General features: G+C 35.9%; 2 protein-coding genes and 1 pseudogene across 4 annotated transcripts in view; all 3 read right to left on the reverse strand.

The window, feature by feature from the left end:
• Window positions 1-10,552, reverse strand: part of LOC133859297 (thaumatin-like protein 1) — a 40,819-nt gene extending 30,267 nt beyond the window's left edge. Inside the window, exon 1 of the mRNA XM_062294651.1 lies at window positions 10,492-10,552. The gene's annotated coding sequence lies outside the window, so the exon portion shown is untranslated. The remainder of the gene's footprint in view (window positions 1-10,491) is intronic.
• Window positions 20-1,384, reverse strand: LOC133860475 (vignain-like; annotated as a pseudogene).
• On the reverse strand, window positions 7,065-16,913 carry LOC133859300 (thaumatin-like protein 1). Of its 3 annotated transcripts, XM_062294658.1 has the most exons (7): window positions 16,511-16,913; window positions 15,741-16,422; window positions 14,435-14,451; window positions 14,228-14,302; window positions 10,492-10,551; window positions 8,512-8,553; window positions 7,065-8,316 (listed from the first exon to the last, which is right to left on the reverse strand). In XM_062294658.1, the coding sequence occupies exons 1-7, from the start codon at window positions 16,578-16,580 to the stop codon at window positions 7,214-7,216; spliced, it is 2,049 nt and encodes a 682-aa protein (XP_062150642.1). In that variant the 5' UTR covers window positions 16,581-16,913; the 3' UTR covers window positions 7,065-7,213. The 3 variants fall into 3 exon arrangements, with proteins under 3 accessions (XP_062150642.1, XP_062150643.1, XP_062150644.1); XM_062294659.1 differs by lacking the exons at window positions 7,065-8,316; window positions 8,512-8,553; window positions 10,492-10,551 and having other exon boundaries at window positions 14,251-14,451; XM_062294660.1 differs by lacking the exons at window positions 7,065-8,316; window positions 8,512-8,553; window positions 10,492-10,551; window positions 14,228-14,302; window positions 14,435-14,451 and having other exon boundaries at window positions 15,592-16,422.

Here is a 16,913-nt window from a genome sequence, read left to right on the forward strand (position 1 = left end):
TTTAGTACAATTAAAGAAATTAAAGAATCTGTAAAATTGATGGCAATCATGGAATTGGAGTCAAGGAAGTTTGTTTCCTTTATTTTCTTTGGAATCAATTACAAATTGACCATTGTGTTGTGATTTTTTATTTATTTATTTTTTTAAAAAAAGGAAAAAACGTCAATTTAGTTTTTGTGATTACAGCGATTTGCAATATCCATTACTTTGTTCCATCACTTGTTCTTCCATAGCCAACAACTGCAACTGCATGATCCATATCTCTGCCACATTTTCCACTAAACACCCCCTGTACATGATCATGTAAGCCAATCAATCAGGACATCAAACTCTGTTATTTCCTAATAATTATAAGCATCATGTTGCTTTTAGTTTACCTCCGATCGAGTAGAACTGGAAATCTGAACCTCCAGCATCTATGGACACGGATACAGGTTGATTTGCAGCTGCTTTAAGCAATGCCTTCTCATCGTTAGCAGGCACTTGCTCATGCCCATCAATTGACACACTAGTGTGGAATTTTCCTGCACAACCACATGTCATGATTCATAAGTTCTTGATCATAATCTAAGGGAAGTATTAAAAGTTAATCAATCAAGAGTGAGTGAAACATAAAATATATACCATGGAAGCATCGCAAGTTCCATCTGCCGCTTCGTAAGGGTAATTAGTTTCTGTGGCTATGCCCCCCCTTTCGCTTGATGAACTCAAAAGCATATTCCTTTAATCCTCCATTGCAGCCCCGATATTTTTCAGTGTCACAATCTACCAACTCTTGGTCAGACAAAGAAACTAGCTTATTGGTCTTGATTTGATTGGCACCCTCTACTGCTACAACGGCTGAAAAGGCCCAGCAACTACCTTCATGCGGAACATTAACAAAAACAACAAATTACAACCAATCCAATAAAGTATTATGTCAATAATAACAAGGCCAGGGGACATACAAATTAAACTCTCCTTACCACAATGGCCTTGGTTCTTAACACCGGTCACAGCGCACCTTTCTTCCTCCAGTCAACAGAGTGGGGAACTCTGTCCACCTTCTCGTACATGAAGCTCCCACTTCCACGTGGTGTTCCTCGGAGCATCCTGCGGTGCTTAACATTGGACCCACCAGCGTAAGTGCTCCTAAATTCATGGTTAGTCACCGTGTGGTGGCTCCTCCACCTCTCATACGTACAAACCCCATAGACTTTCCTCGGACCCCAAATCCTTCTCATGAAAATCCAAAGCCTCAGTCACCCCAAGAACCAAACTGATCAGTAAGAGAGCAACCCAAAAGAACTTCATTTTCAATTGCTAGAATTCAACACAATATGGGAAATGGAATTGAACAAAACAATGTCTAATAAATGGAGAGGTTACAGTTCCTTGATTAATGGAGGAAAAACAACAAAGAAAGGGGTTTTGAGAATTATGGAGAAGAAAGATGAGTGGGTTTGGTTTATTTACAGAGCAAGAGTCTTTAATAAGTAGGACGAGAAAAAAGTTTCCTGTTAATTTGGGGTTACATGGAAAACTTGTGTGTGCTTAATTGGGGAATGGTTTTACTTGCCAAACAAGTTACAACTCAAAGGCGTGTGTGTGCGTGAGAGAGAGAGAGAGAGAGAGAGAGAGAGAGAGAGAGAGAGAGAGAGATGACGAGCAAGGTCAAGTGGGAAATGAAGTTCTTATAAGTAGTACTGCTTTATCTTTAATTGAAATTTAATTGCTTTAAAATGGATTCGATAGAATTATTAGACGTAAAAAGTAAAAAAGCAAAGGAATAATACTGAAAAAATGTATATGTGCAGCTGTGCAAGTAGTCCTATTTTTAGAACAACTATTTTGCAGTGCATGTGAACTGTGAACGTGTTAGGAAATTGATTGGAAAGAACTATATATGAACTTTTTAAAATATATAGAATATATTCTACATTGAGACAAATTGCAAGGATTTCTAGCTATCTAGATATATAGTATGAAAGGATTGAGATAGGCATTCATGGGTTAAAGGTGAGTGCAATTCACCATATCCAAACGCAGTGGGGAAATGCTAGAGATGAGTCTTTCATCCCCCCTTGTCACTCCCTTTTCCTTAAAAAAATTAATTTTTATTAAAAAGTTGTCCCTGATGTGACATCAGGGACAACTTTTTAATAAAAATCAATTTTTTTATTATAAAGGTGTGACAAAGGGGGATGAGGGGTGCATGTGTAGAAGGACTCAACGCAGTGACACAGAAAAGAAAAAAAAAATGGTCTCACATTTTTTGTATAGGTGAACGATCGATCGCAAGAAAAAAAAAAAAAAAAACAATTGCAATCAGTCTCTAAACATCCATGAGTTGGACTGCGCAATACAATATTCCAACCCGATGTAAGCCTAGAGAAATGTCTTCCACCACTCCCTGACATGGGGTGGAGACCGTGGAGCCATCCCCAACTGCAGCCATGTCCCAACAAACAAAGGGGGGAGCCAACCTTGCTAGAAACTCTCCCCTGCACGCCTTTCATAACTGAACACAAACTAGAAATCTTCTCTCCACGTTCTGACCGATTTGTCTCAATGTAAAAATATTGTATGAGAAATAGTCTACTTCTCAATTTTTTTTCTTTCTCCAAAATTGGTTCACAAGTGATGTGTCATTATTTGATCATGAGATGGTGACACATTTTTCAAAATACACTACAAAAAATTGAGGATTTAGTAACCTGCAAATTTTCGTGGGTTACTAACATTAGTAACGTGATAACAATTCGCAAGTTACTAAAAACTTTAGTAACCTGCTAATTTTAACACGTTACTATTTAGTAACGTGCGAAAATCTATACGTTACTGTTTAGTAATGTGCAAAAATTTTCATGTTACTAAATTGTGTACGTTACTAACGTAGTAACCCTAAAATTTTGCACGTTACTATTTAGTAACGTACTAAAATTTGCAAGTTACTAAATATTATGTCAATACAATTTTCAAAAAAAATAATAAAATTTTAAATAATTAATAACTTGACTAATTTTGCACGTTACTAAGTTGGTATATATATATATATATATATATATATATTTAAAAATAATAATTTTAAATTTTAAATTATTAATGACGTGTCAAATTTAACACCTCACTAAATAATAATGATCTATCATGATCAATCATGATCTACCATGATTGATTAGAAGATCTATCGATCCTATTGATCTATCGTGATTGATCAGATGATTTATCATGATCGATCGGATGATCTACCACAATTGATCGGATGATCTATCGATCACATTGATCTATCATGATTGATCGAATGATCTATTGATCCCTCGATCCTATTGATCTATTATGATCGATCGGATGATCTACCATGATTGATCGGAAGATCTATTGATCCTATTGATCTATCATGATTGATCGGATGATTTATCATGATCGATTAGATGATCTATCATGATTGATCAAATGATTTATCATGATCGATCGGATGATCTACCATGATTGATCGGATGATCTATCGATTTTATTGATCTATCATGATCAATCGGATGATCTATCAATCCTATTGATCTATAATGATGGATCGGATGATCTATCGATCATATTGATCTATCATGATCGATAGGATGATATATTAATCCTATTGATCTATCATGATCGATTGGATGATCTACCATGATCGATCGGATGATCTGTTGATCTTATTGATCTATCATGATCGATCGGATGATCTATCAATCCTATTGATCTATCATGATCAATTGGATGATCTACCATGATTGATCGGATGATCTATCGATCCTATTGATCTATCATGATTGATCGGATGATTTATCATGATCGATCAGATGATCTACCATGATTGATTGGATGATCTATCAATCCTATTAATCTATCATGAACGATTGGATGATCTATTGATCTTATTGATCTATCATGATTGATCGGATGATCTATTGATCCTATTGATCAATCATGATCGATTGGATGATCTACCATGATTGATCAAATGATATATTGATCCTATTGATATATCATGATCGATCGGATAATCTATTGATCCTATTGATCTATCATGATTGATCAGATGAGTTATCATGATCGATCGGATGATCCACCATGATTGATCCGATGATCTATCGATCCTATTGATCTACCATGATCGATTGGATGATTTATCGTGATTGATCAGATGATTTATCATGATCGATTGGATGATGTACCATGATTGATTAGATGATTTATTGATCCTGTTGATCTATCATGATTGATCGAATGATCTACCATGATTGAGTTGTAATTAAAAAAAAAAAAAAAAAAAAAAAAAAAAAAAAAAAAAAAAAAAAAAAAAAAAAAAACCATTTTTTTTTTTTTAAAAAAAAAAAACGAAAATTAAAGAAAAACGAAAAAAAAAATTAAAAAACAAAAAAGAATTTTATTAAAAAAAAACTAATAATTATTAAAAAAAAAAAAAAAACAAAAGAAAATTAAAAAGGAAAAACCAGTTTTCTATTAAAATAAAAATAAAGGAAAAAGATTTTTTTTTTTAATTTTTTAAATACAAACGAAAAAATATAACTAATATTCAAAAAAAAAAAAATTAATTAAAAGATAAAAAAGGCTCATGATTGAGCATTTGGGGGGAAGGGGGCATTCACGCTGGACACGAAAGTTTCGTGTCCCGCGCGCGCTTCACCCGAAAGTTCAATTTCTTTTTGTTTTTTTTTTCTAAAAAGCTGTCTTTACTCTCTCTCTCAACTCAGTCATTTCTCAACTCTCTCGTCTCAATCTGTCTCATTCTCTTAGACACCATCGGCCACCGCCGACAGCCACTCTCCGTCGACCACAGGTATGTCCTCTCTCTGTCTCTCTCACTCTCTTTCTTGCACTCTCTGTCATTCTCTCTCTTGTTGAAAATCATTTTATGAAAATCCAAGTTTATCTCTAATTTAAATATTTAAATTTCCCTCTATTTCTTTTTATTATTCTTTGTCCCACATTGAAAAGTTATAGTATTTTTTGTGCTTTATAAGCATTTATCAAGCTCTTATACTAAATAAGATTTTGAGTATACATATGTTAGTTGTGCCAGTTGCGTCACCCCAGTGCGAAGCATTGGTCGTCGCACGCACGCGTGTCGCTTAGTCGCTTTAGACGCACACATCGTTGCACACGAGATTATTAATTACGTGTGTATTTTTTTTTATGTGTACAACTGTTTTTCTAACAGTAATATTTTTTAAATACGTAACTGTTTTCTAAACTGTCAAAAATTATATTTTCTAACTGTGTTTTCAACAGTCATAAACTGTGTTTTCAATAGTTAGAAACTGTATTAAAACTGCTGTAAACTGATTATGAGTTTTTAGATAAAAACTATATTGTTCCAGTAGATTTCGCACTTCTTTTCTTATCTTCTTTTTTATCTTCTCTGCTGTTACAGAATTTCGATATTCAGAGTAGTGTTCAGAATTTGCAATCTGCACACTACATTCGTGCAGAATTGTATCCTGAGGACAAAAATTGTTGTATTCCCTTTTGCAGAACTTATTGTGTAAGTGGGAGGTAATATTTGTCTAAGAGACAGATTTATATTCGCCTTACTGTCAGTGTTCTTTCTATACAGTTTTTATTTTTCTCCTTTCTTCAATTTTCTGTAGTTCCATATCTTTATATTTTCCAACATCTCTTCCTCTCTCTCAAGAAAACCAGCAATAACCAGAAAAAATAGAAACAAGAAGGAAAAGGATGCTTCAGCTAATGAGATCTACAAATCTGGTAATTCAGATTTTGGGTTATTTATTGTAATTATTGAAATCTGCTACAATTTTTAAAGCCATCTGTGCTCCGACGCTACTATTTTTTACATAATTTTAATTCTTTTATTTTCTCTAATGCTACCGAAGGAAGACATGATCCAGAAAAAGCAATCAGCTCCACTCGCGGCCGCCATCTCTGCTGTCAGGAAAACCATAGGATTTCACTCTCTGTCTCTCCTGCAAGATTTGTAAATGTTTATATTGTTTGTTGAATGGCGACCCCTCTGTAGCGATTGAGTTGTAAATAGTATATCTTGGGCTTGTGAATGATTGGGTGTAACCTTTTTCAGGAGCTTGAATTTGAATGATGCTCTCAAGAGCATGTACAATGCCGAGAAGAGGGGGAAGCGACAGGTCAAGATCAGGCCGTCCTCCAAAGTGATCATCAAGTTTCTTCTGGTCATGCAGAAGCATGGTTTGTCCGATTGCGTTCATTTGTTGTCTCATGTGTTCTCATTTTTTCTTGTACGATCCTAGTTATAATTTTATTTTTAATTTGGTTTTGATGGTTATATTGGGGAGTTTGAGTATGTTGACGATCACAGATCTGGAAAATTTTTAGTTGAATTGAATGGAAGGCTGAACAAGTGCGGGGTTACAAGTCCTCGATGTGATGTTGGTGTTAAAGAGATCGAAGGCTGGACTGCCAGGCTGCTTCCGTCAAGAAACTCCTTATCTATAATTTTAATTCATGATTCGTCAGGCAGAGCTTCATCTGACAGTTCAACAACATATGTATATATATATATATATATATATAAATTTTTTTTTACATAATTTTAGTAACGTGTGAACACACGTTACTAAAAATAATAATTTTTATTTTTTTTATTATTTTTTTATATACATTAGTAACGTGCTTTTTTCTTTTAAAAAAATTATAATTTATAATTTAGTAACGTGTAAAAGTGTTCCACGTTACTAAAATTAGTAACGTGATAATTTTATAATGTTACTAATATTAGTAACGTGCAATAATTTAGTGCGTTACTAAATTTTTAGTAACGTGCAAAATTTTTGCGCATTAGTAATTAGTAACGTGGTGTCAATTTCCACGTTATAAAAATTATTTTAGTAACTATGGATTTAGTAATGTGAGAATCACGTTATTGAAGTAAGGTTACTAAACTTTAGTGACGTACAATAGGGTTTTGCATGTTATTAAAGTTAGATTATTAAAATCTAAATTTTTTGTAGTGATAGTAGATCTTATCCATGATTGACACATCAATTGAAAATTAACTTTAGGAAAAAAAATTGGTAAGTGTAGCACTTCTCAAATTGTATGTATTCAACATTATGTAAGCAAGCAAAACATGCACAGTTAGCAATAAGATCATCTATTCGTCTTTGAATTTAACTTCGATGCAATTGCACCTATTTTAAGTGTTGCATTTTTATGACTATGAAGTCATGGTAGAATCTTAAGGTGACGTGGTAGGTGAACCAAAGAAAGGCTTTGGTGGAAATGGTAAGGATTGAAGGATTCCTTCTAACATCTCTATAACCTTACCCATTGATGGCCGATCTGAAGGATTGGTCTGAATGCACCACAAACTAACTATAATCATCTTTTTTGTTGTCTCTTCTTCTGCCTCTTCTGTTATTTCCTCAAAATTTGTAGAATTTTTGCTCTGTTCAAGTTTCGTATAAATCCAGTGTGGAAAATATCTCTCACTGGTATGAGAGAGTCCACCATCAAAATTTTTCCTTCCTCCAACCATTTCAAGAACCAACATTCCATAGCTGTAAACGTCAGACTTGTGAGAGACTCCACCAAAGTTCCGGTTATATACTTCAGGTGCAATATATCCTATAGTCCCTCTCATGCCTTTCATTGACACAATACTCTCTTTTGTTTTGCATAGTTTAGCAAGGCCAAAATCAGAGATTTTTGGGCACAAATCTTCATCCAAAAGTATATTGTGTGGTTTTATGTCAAAATGTAGGATCCTTGTATTACAACCTCGGTGCAAGTATTCTAGTCCTCGAGCAATGCCAACCGCAATTTGGAACATAGTCTTGTTGTCCAAGTGACAATTTGTAATTAGAGATCCTTTATCATATATGAACTTATCAAGAGATCCATTAGGCATGAATTCATAGATTAAAGCTCTTTTAGTCCTCTCGTAGCAAAAACCTAGAAGAGTGACAATGTTAACATGCGATGTTCTACTAATGCTTGCCACTTCGTTGATAAATTCTTCTCCATTACCCTTGGATGCGTTCAGAATTTTCACTGCCACCATACGCCCATCAGGTAGCTTCCCTTTGTATACAACACCAAATCCTCCTTGTCCTACTTTTTCTTTGAATGAGTTGGTCAATTTCTTCACATCTAAATAAGTATATCGCTTTGGGGCTATTGATCCATAGTTCTTTAGGATTTCCTCATCATTGATTTGATAATTTGTTGCACCACTTTTCCAGCAGACCATTGCATTACTTGAGAAGTGACCTCTCTTAACCTTGTAGATAATTATAAAAGAGGTTACTACAAACCCAGCTACAGCTGCAGAAATAATGCCTGCATGCAAAGAATGGTCTAAGTCACGTACGTATTTCAATATTCGAGCACAGAAAAAATAAAAGAAATAAGATAATGTATTGCAGAAATGGAACACTCTTTTGAAACATACATAAAGATAATGCCTTTTCATTATATGTTAGAGCAAGAAAGAAAGAAACTAGAATAGCTTTTATACGATATTGATCGCCATACCAATTCCAAATTTCAGCCACCAATTGCTTTTCGAAGGTGGTCCTGCAACAAAAACATGAAGTTAAAGTTCTTTATTTGACGATAACGTTTTTCTTTTTTCCTATGCTTAGATTATGACAATGTTATGACTAAAAAATGAGTGTGGAAAGAGGGGAAGTATAGTAGAATTTTGTTTTTTTGTTTTTTTAATGTAGAATCCTCAAGATTAAGGGTGTGCATGTGCCTGTGGTGTATAGGTGGAAGACCTAGTAAATTATCAGAGAGAGATAGAGAATAGCATATTCCATGAGTCCACTTCTTGATGAAACTGTCGTACATGTGCGACGACTGCAACCTTTCTACAAGCTGTGATCTGGTTTATTAGTCATAACCCAGCGGAGCCACCGAAAGTGCAGGAAGAAGAAGAGACGGCAAGGGCGAAACGAGATAATTGAGAAAGCTCAAATGACAAACTTGAAACGAAAGATTTGAAAGATCCATTACAAGTTGTGTCTCACCGTAACATTAAATTTAATGTATGCACGTGCAAATAGGAAGGCAATTGGCCTAAATGGGAAAAAAGTAATGGACCTTGATTCAACGCATCCGCACCTGAGCCGAGCCTTTTTTGTTCATATTGAGAGTACTGCATGTCCAACGGGCAAAAAGCCTAAAGCCTCATAACAAATAATTCCCCTCGTCCAATTCCACATGTTCACAAGGGAACTATGGAATAAGTAATAGCATGCATGTGGATCTGATACCAAGTCCATTAACCAATCGATTCGAGAATAGTTGCATGGTATCACATTGGATTCTCTTCTTTGGCATGTCAGTAATTGTCTATGTAGTCCCAACATGAGGTGATTGCTTATAGAAGTCGTGGGATTTGGAGAACATAGCAACTTGGGAGTCTCCAATGAGGGCGTGACACGTGATTGTGTGCCGAGGTGATGATTGGAAGCGTGTGCAAGGAGAGACGAGCTTAGTAGAAGAGCTTGTCAGAGCAAGCTGATGAAAAATAACTCTAATGCTTGAGTCAGTATAACTCAAGGACTCTGATTCAACACATTCACACACCTAATTAAGGCTTTTACCATATTGAAATTGTTCAACGGCCGAAAGGCCTAAAGGACCGGAACTAATAATTCTCACTGTCCAATTTCATAAGGGAATTAGGCGGTAACCATTGAGTATATGGACTTGATACCCGGCCAATTAACCAATCAACTTGAGAATAGCTCTATAGTACAACATTAATGGATCTCCTCCTTTGGCACATCAGTAATTATATCTGTAATTTCAGCATGAGGTAATTCTATATAAGAGTCATGCGATCTAGGAAGCATAGCAACATGGGAGTCTCCAATGAGGGCGGGAACGTGGCCAACGGTTACAAAAAATGTTCTATAGAAGGCAAAAGACACTATGTAAAAAGGAGACTTTCGTATCATTTTCTTTTATGCTACCTTTGCTCTCCAAAGATTATTCCCTTTAAGTTATAATATTTGAAGTATCGGAGTTATCCTCTACTAGTCAACTCTAACAAGCTCTTTTGTTAAGCTTTACTCTCCTTAATTACCGGCACTACCAATTGTCACTTGGCACGCGGCCAACTAACTATTCTAACATCTAAATAGAGAACCAAGCCCATCGGTGCCTACTTCATTACTGTTGTCTTGTCTATTTCTGTGTTATCAAAACTCTTCAAAGTTTAAATACAACTTCCACAATCGAGGACAACAACCACCACTACAAGAATTGCAATCCTTAAAAATAAGTACAAAAGTCAATATTACCAGCTTACTCAACTCCTTACGAGGACATGCTCACATGCATATCATATATAACTCATTACGAGAAATGTGAACCCTAACATAGCCCTTATTCAACAACCATACTAACAATTCAAGCACAAAAAAAAAACAAAAGAAATATTGGAAATTATAAAGCTAGGAAAAAAAGAAAAGAAAAAAAGAAAAAAAGAAGCAAGACCCAAACCTGGGACTCCTGGTGGCACAATGGGCGGTGGTGCTAGCGAAAACGGGGATTGTGGAGAAACTGTGACACAGAATTGAAAAAAAAAAAATCAATCACAAAAAGATAAAGAAAATGTATAACCTAGTTTTGAAAATAAAAATTAGGAAAACTGATTGAAAAACTGCAGGAAAGTTGGGAGAACGAGGAATTTGATAAAGAAATAAGAATTAAAAAACAAATTCAATTCCCTCTGTCCAATAATTGAATGTTTTCAGAACGAAAAAACAATCATCAAATGATAAACATATAATACGTTGGCAGCCACTATATTTTCTATGTTATTTCATGAAGGGAAATATATTTTTAATTATGAAACGACTATAATCACAGCACTAGTATTAATGTTGAAATTGACAGCTAAACACGTAGAACCAGTGATGGGTATACCTAAAAGAACCAAGACAATCAACTTGGGGACTTTTTCGGATAGATATTCCTAACAACTTAGCTTTCCAGATTGCAAATGTGAGAGTTAATATGATGAGGCCTACTTTATTGAGCAAATTTTGGGCTTTATGTCCACTTGCTTGGTCAAGTGGACTTTATAAGAAGTCTCTTATATTTGCCCGATATGGATTGGGACTTTTTCATCCCGTCTAAGGTGTTTGGGCAAAGTTGAACCTTGAATTTCATTAGGTGCCGTAGACTTTTTTGTGCTTCGAATATCATTAAAAGCCACTTTAGACTTTTTGTGCTTTTTTGAGCCCTTTGAGCCGGAAAATGAACAAATAGAAAGATTACTTTTTCCACAATACAACTCTGATAAGGTGGGCAAAATAAGAGGAGAGTCAGAAACAAGAGGTGACTTTAATCATTAATATTTGTGGAAGACCAGTTTTCAATAGAATTATTAGACGTAAAAAGTGAAAAAGCAAAGGAATATATACTGAAAAAATGTATATGTGCAGCTGTGCAAGTAGTCCTATTTTTAGAACAACTATTTTGCAGTGCATGTGAACTGTGAACTGTGAACGTGTTAGGAAATTGATTGGAAAGAACTATGAACTTGTTAAAATATATAGAATATATTCTACATTGAGACAAATTGCAAGGATTTCTAGCTATCTAGATATATAGTATGAAAGGATTGAGATAGGCATTCATGGGCAAAAGGTGAGTGCAATTCACCATATCCAAACGCAGTGATTTAAAAAAAAAAAAAAAAAAAAAAAAAAAAATTGGTCTCACATTTTTTGTATGGGTGAACGATCGCAAGAAAAAAAACAATTGCAATCAGTCTCTAAACACCCATGAGTTAAGACTGCGCAATACAATAGTCAAACCTGATGTAAGCCTAGAGAAATGTCATTCACCACTCCCTAACATGGGGTGGAGCCATCCCCAACTGTAGCCACGTCCCAACAAACAAAGGGGCGGAGCCAACCTTGCTAGAAACTCTCCCCTGCACACTTTTCATAACTGAACACAAACTTGAAATCTTCTCTCCATGTTCTGACTGATTTGTCTCAATGTAAAAATATTGTATGAGAAATACTCTACTTTCCATTTTTTTTTTTTCCTTCAAAATTGGTTCAGAAGTGATGTGTCCTTATTTGATCATGAGATGGTGACGCATTTTTCAAAATAGTAGATCTTATCCATAATTGACACATCAATTGAAAATTAACTTTTGAAAAAAAATTTGGTAAATATAGCACTTCTCAAATTGTATATATACAACATTGTGTAAGCAAGCAAGACATGCACAGCAATAAGATCATCTATTCGTGTTTGAATTTAACTTCGATACAATTGCACCTATTTTAAATGTTGGATTTTTATGACTATGAAGTCATGGTAGAATCTTAAGGTGACCTGGTAGGAGAATCAAAGAAAGGCTTTGGTGGAAATGGTTAGGATTGAAGGGTTCCTTATCAGAGCGAGAGAGAGAATAGCATATTCCATGAGTCCACTTCTTGATGAAACTGCCGGACGTGTGCGACGACTGCAACCTTTCTACAAGCTGTGATCTGGTTCATTAGTCATAACCCTTGCCAGCGGATAACCCAGCGGTGCCACCGAAAGTGTAGGAAGAAGAAGAGACGGCTAGGGTGAAACAAGATAATTGAAAAGGCTCAAATGACAAACTTCAAATGAAAGATTTAAATGATCCATTAGAAGTCGAGTCTCACCGTAACATTAAATTTAATGTACGCACGTGCAAATAGGAAGGCAATCGGCCTAAATGGGAAAAAAGTAATGGACCTTGATTCAACGCATCCGCACATGAGCCGAGCCTTTTTTGTTCATATTGAGCTTAAAGCCTGAAGCCTCATAACAAATAATTCCCCTTGTCCGATTCCACATGTTCACAAGGGAATTATGGAATAACTAATAGCATGTGGATCTCTTACCAAGTTTGTAACGATTTAGAAAAAAAGCGTTAGCCACATCTGCGTTATTACTTCAAAAATATTAGTTAATTTAGAGCTTTTTTATAATCCTTTATAAAGCTTGGTTTCACTTAGTAACTAGGCAATGTGAGACTTAACATTCATGATTATCTTTATAAACCACTCACTTTATGTAAGTTATTCATCTCTTCCCAATATGGGACCAGAATGTTACAAAGTCCATTAACCAATCGATTGAGAATAACAGCATGGTATCACATTGGATTCTCTTATTTGGCACGTTAGTAATTGTCTATGTAGTCCCAATATTAGGTGATCACATATAGGAGTCGTGGGATCTAGAGAACATATATAGCAACTTGGGAGTTTCCAATAAAGGCGTGACACGTGATTGTGTGCCGAGATGATGATTGGAAGTGCACGCAGTGAGAGACGAGCTTAGCAAAAGAGCTTGTGAGAGAAGGCCGATGAGAGATAGCTCTGATGCTTAAGTTAGTATAACTCAAGGACTCTAATTCAACGCATCCACACCTAATGCTTTTTCCATATAAAAACTGTTCAACGGCCGAAAAGCCTAAAGGACCGGCCATAACTAATAATTCTCATTGTCCATTTTCATAAGAGAATTAGGCAATAACCATTGAGCATATGGACTCGATACCCGGTCCATTAACCAATCAACTTGAGAATGGTTAGATGGTATATACAACATTAATGGATCTTCTCCTTTGGCATGTCAATAAATATATCTGTAATCATATACCTGCATGAGGTGATCCCATATAGGAGTTGTGCGGTCTGGGACGCATAGCAACATGAGAGTCTCTGATGAGGGCGTGAAATTGGCCGAAGGTTACAAAAAATCTTCTATAAAACGCAAAAGACACCATGTAAAAAGGCCAGGAGATTGACTTTGGTCTCATTTTCTTTTATGCTACCTACCGGCACTACCTATCGTCACCTTAATTGGCACGCGGCCAACTAATTGTTCTAACATATAAACGGAGAACCAAGCCCATCAGTGCCTAGCTACTTCATTACTGTTGTCTTGTCTATTTTTGTGTTATCAAAACTCTTCAAAGCTTAAATACAACTTCCACAATCAAGGACAACGGCCACCACCACAAGAATTGCAACCCTTAAAAATAAGTACGAAAGTCAATATTACCAGCTTAATTACTTAACTCCTTACTAGGACATGCTCACATATCTCTTTCACTCTCTCTCTCTCTCTCTCTCTCACACACACACACACACAATTCAAGCACTAAAAAAATAACAAAATAAATATTGGAAATTATAAAGCTAGGAAAAAAGAAAAAAAAACAAAGCAAGACCCAAACCTGGGACTCTTGATGGCACAATGGGCTGTAGTGCTGGTGAAATGAAATGGGTTGGAGACGGGGATTGCGGAGAAACTGCATGTGACCCAAGAATCAAAAAATAAAAATAAAAAAACTGCATGTGACACAATGAATACGAGGCTGGAATGGCTTTTCATTGTATGGACAAGAAAGAGATCGAGAAATAATATGTTGTTGGAGATGCACCTCCTGCAGATTTTTGGCTGTAGAAAAACAAAATTGAAAAAATGTTACTCAGATTTCATTGAAGATGCCATAGCAATAAAATATTGTCTAAATTGGAAAGCCAGATGGTACTATTTTCTTTTAATCCAAGTGAAATAATTTCGGCAGAAAATTTCAAAATAATATAAATTCTTTTAAAATGTACCGTCATCTCATGCATCAAGAGTACTAGATCAAATAAAAAATTTATTTAGAAGTGATAACTCTATTATATAATTCAATCAAACCTTATTAAATATATATTTACAGTTTAAGCGTACGTTGATCAACTTGTTCTATTGATATAATTTATTTATTGATCAATTAAATTATAAGTTACGATTATCTATATAATCATTGATTTGATGCATCGCTGATACATCTTCGATCAATAGGAGTTGAGTACAAGGATTGTGTGCAAATATATAACTGAACAGGGGCCACCCAACTGCTTTGTATTGCATACAATACAAACAAGTTAATGCATCCGATCCGAATCCAAAAGATGAAATTAATATTTTAACTCTTTCTCTCACATAAAAATAATTACTAATAATAAAGACAAAGGCCCAATTCCACTTGAAAGGAATTGTATAGTATACATTTTAAGATTTTAAGATTGAGATTCTAAAAAAGTTTGTTGTTCAAATTACTAACAATTTAAACAATAAATATGAGAGTTTCTGTAGGGTTCATTGCCCGAACAAGTCTTGAACAACCTACTCACTTGTTGGGACATGTAAGCTCTATAAAAGTGTTAGCATATTTAATGTCTAAATTACTAGCCATCCCAATAAAAAACGGTTAGAAAACCAAATCCAACATTAAATTACACTCCAAGAGATTGAATGGCCCAGTTGTTTTACAAGTAACCTAGCAAAGTAGCAATCACCTTTATGTATCTCACAAGTTAACACCAATGGCTTAGAAAAAAGAAAAAAAAAGAAAAAGAAGTTAACACCAATCATTGTTAGCTTGTGGCACACAAAAGCAAGGAAAAAGTAGTATATATGAAAGCTGAAGATCGAGGCCAGGATATCGTAAAGAAGACAACACTTGATAGATAGAAATGAAAGGAGCACATGCTTCTTTGTTCAAAAAAAAAAAAGAAAAAAAAAGAAAAAGAAAAGATAGATAGATTCATCTCAGAATTCATCTTCATCAGCATCACATATAATCATATAATTAATAAAAGAAGAATAAATGTGAAACTTTGAAAATGGAAAAAGAAAAAAGAAAAAGAAAAAGAAAAAGACATGTATTAATGGGATATATACCATATCCTTACCTTGCCGATGAAGGGCAGAATGTAATGGTATAATCTGCCCCTGTACACGTAAACATACTTGTGGAATCATCATCATACGCGTAGCTATACGCTCTCGGACACGCTGCTTTGAACATCTTCGAGTAATTCGTTGGCTCACAAGTAGCTGGTGTACTGTACGCGCCAGTGCAGCAGTACTGGGGCATGTTAAAGGCCTGACACGCGCTGTTGCACGCCACGCCGTCCTTGAACCGTAACTCAGCCGGGCAACTCTGGTTCAAGTCGATTACGCACCCGGTGGACGTGCATGCACCCGACCCGCCACTCGCGTCCACAACCATGGGTAAATTGTACCCGTCTACAAGGCTCAAATCGTAGAAGTACTCCCGGGCACTACTACCCGGCGGGATTGAGAACTCCGCAAGTGTCACTGGCGGGTTTCCACCAGCACCGTTGCACTCGACCTGGTTGGACCCGCAGTCTCCGGTGACACAGCTTCCTTCGCCATTGTTCTGGTCGAATGTACAGCCGGTGCGGCCCCAGAATCTCCCGGTCCAGTTGGCTGGGGCCTGGAATGACCGAGTCCCACCCGGCGCGAGCTTGAACCCAGTGCTGTCCAATCTGGTAACCGAATAGGTTCGAATTCCAGGCCATATTGTATAGTTACAGCTGTTTATTATCCTAATTGAAGCCCCTGATATACCTGGAGCAACAAAAGCCCACTATAAGGTTTACACGACCACCGTCAAGACTCAAGGATGCAAAATCTGAAGCGTTTAAAAATTGATTACCTCTACAAAATGAGATCAAAACTATGAGGCTGATGAAAACAGAACAATTGCATGACACAATGAGATCCATTTGGAAACAATATATTGAATATGGGGTTAATGGGATTGGCCGGGTGGTGTTTAGATCTTTCTCTAATGAAAGAAAAGCTGCATTGGTTGCTTACAAGACGAAGATGATGATGGGTAATGTGGGGTTATGCTATATGATTGAAAGATAGGGGTGGGAGAAGATTTATGAAGATATAGGTGGGATTTTTCTCCCAAACAATTGAGGGAGTGCTTTTTATGAGAGGACTGGAAATGGCAGGAGAGGATTCCGATGGGAAAGAGATTGGTGTACGGAGGTCCGGACCCCTCTCTCTCTCTCTCTATATATATATATAATACACGGAGGTTGGCTGGA

Source organism: Alnus glutinosa, chromosome 2 (assembly GCF_958979055.1).
Source record: "Alnus glutinosa chromosome 2, dhAlnGlut1.1, whole genome shotgun sequence".
Taxonomy (NCBI): Eukaryota; Viridiplantae; Streptophyta; class Magnoliopsida; order Fagales; family Betulaceae; genus Alnus; species Alnus glutinosa.